Source organism: Plasmopara halstedii, assembly GCF_900000015.1.
Source record: "Plasmopara halstedii genome assembly, contig: Scaffold_816, whole genome shotgun sequence".
In the NCBI taxonomy this organism is placed as follows: Eukaryota; Oomycota; class Peronosporomycetes; order Peronosporales; family Peronosporaceae; genus Plasmopara; species Plasmopara halstedii.
Window position 1 is genome coordinate 1,927,297 of NW_020187732.1, and position 1,447 is coordinate 1,928,743.

The following is a 1,447-nucleotide window of genomic DNA, read 5'->3' on the forward strand; positions in this document are numbered from 1 at the left end:
TGAGCGCAACAGCGCTAACAACATGTTCGGGTGGAGCAAACGAGCATGGTGTGCAGGAATTCACGCGACCGTCTGACCAGAACAGCGTTGCAGCCAGTGGTCTTTGTGAAATACGCTGGGAGCGGTACACATGAGCATCAGCTCGAAGAAAGCAACGCCCTGGTAGCTGACACGAGTCGCGATACTTCAGGTGAAGTATCCCACAGCGACGCCACACATGCGGCTTGATCTCCACGCTTGGACGGCAGCTTGGAGCCAATAAACTTGGTCCATTTGGCGTGGAAGGTCGTATCTTCACCCGGTTGGGACGCAGCGAGGATCCGGTTAAGAAGCAACAGCTGTGCCACATCCTGAAAAGTGCAGTCTTGATCACACACGGATGGCGTGATTTAATGGGAGTGGTGATTGGCGAGCAAACTGGATCAGTTTGTCCGCATTCGTAGCCGAGTTGAGTACCTTGTGCGCCGATGTCACACGCGATTCCGCCATATGACGGCGATCTGGGCGGAGGACCAATTGGACGTCGGCAACATCACCGATCATGGCTTCAGCAGTTTCCGCAACCGGAATCGGTTTTGAGGGCTTCACAATTTTTGTATGATGCTTGGTCAGGAAGGGCGAGGCCTTGACCGACTTCTTGACTGCATCGGGGACATGGACTACGGTAGGCTTGATTTGAAAACTTAGACCGAGATCAGGACTAAGATGCGACTCGACAAGCTCGTATTCCATCTCGATTTGCTCGAGCACACTGAAATAGTTGTTAGTAGTAACACCAGTTACATCCTTGGGGCTTTCATTTGCGGTGAGATGCGAGAAATCATCTGCACTTCGCAAACGCTTATTCTTGCGGCGACGTACAATAATCGTGGTATCAGCCACAGGGCCAAGACGGCTGGGAGGACTGGGTGGTGGTGTAAGCATTCGACCTGATGGACTACTGATCGAGAGACCGCAATGGGTGGGAGAACAACAAGAGCCGTTGACGAGGGTGCCGGGACTGCTGTAGTTCTGTCACAATGGCACGCTTGAGCAAGGAGTCTTAGTGCCGAATAGCTTGCGACGTAGGCTGACTCGGACGAGAACGGGAAAGGTCTTGAGAGGACTGGACCGGACTCTCACGCAGCGGTGGGTGGTATGTTAAATCGATTGCATACGCAGAGCAGTAACCTAACGGCAGACGCTTAGATAGGTATGGAGCGTTCTTCCCATGTGCAGGAAACAAACGCCCACCAAACATAACTTGGTCGCATACAGTGCCATTTTTCATGACAGGAAAGGGACAGGACGTTGACACAAAGTACACAGGCTACGTGGCCGTCGTGATGTCAGTGGCAACGTTGACCTCGCGGAAAGTGTCGTACAGCGGTCGGCATCCCAGTTCAAACGAACGCTTCATCATGCAGTCGGTGTCTAGGTCACTGTCGATGCTGGATACATCGAGAAA

General features: G+C 52.7%; 1 protein-coding gene across 1 annotated transcript; it reads right to left on the minus strand.

The window, feature by feature from the left end:
• Nucleotides 1–369: 369 nt before the first annotated feature.
• On the minus strand, nucleotides 370–924 carry PHALS_14333 (uncharacterized protein; the record flags this gene model as incomplete). The annotated part of the gene is made up of 1 exon (XM_024730123.1): nucleotides 370–924. The coding sequence occupies one exon, from the start codon at nucleotides 922–924 to the stop codon at nucleotides 370–372; it is 555 nt and encodes a 184-aa protein (XP_024580432.1).
• Between the last annotated feature and the right edge of the window lie 523 nt (nucleotides 925–1,447).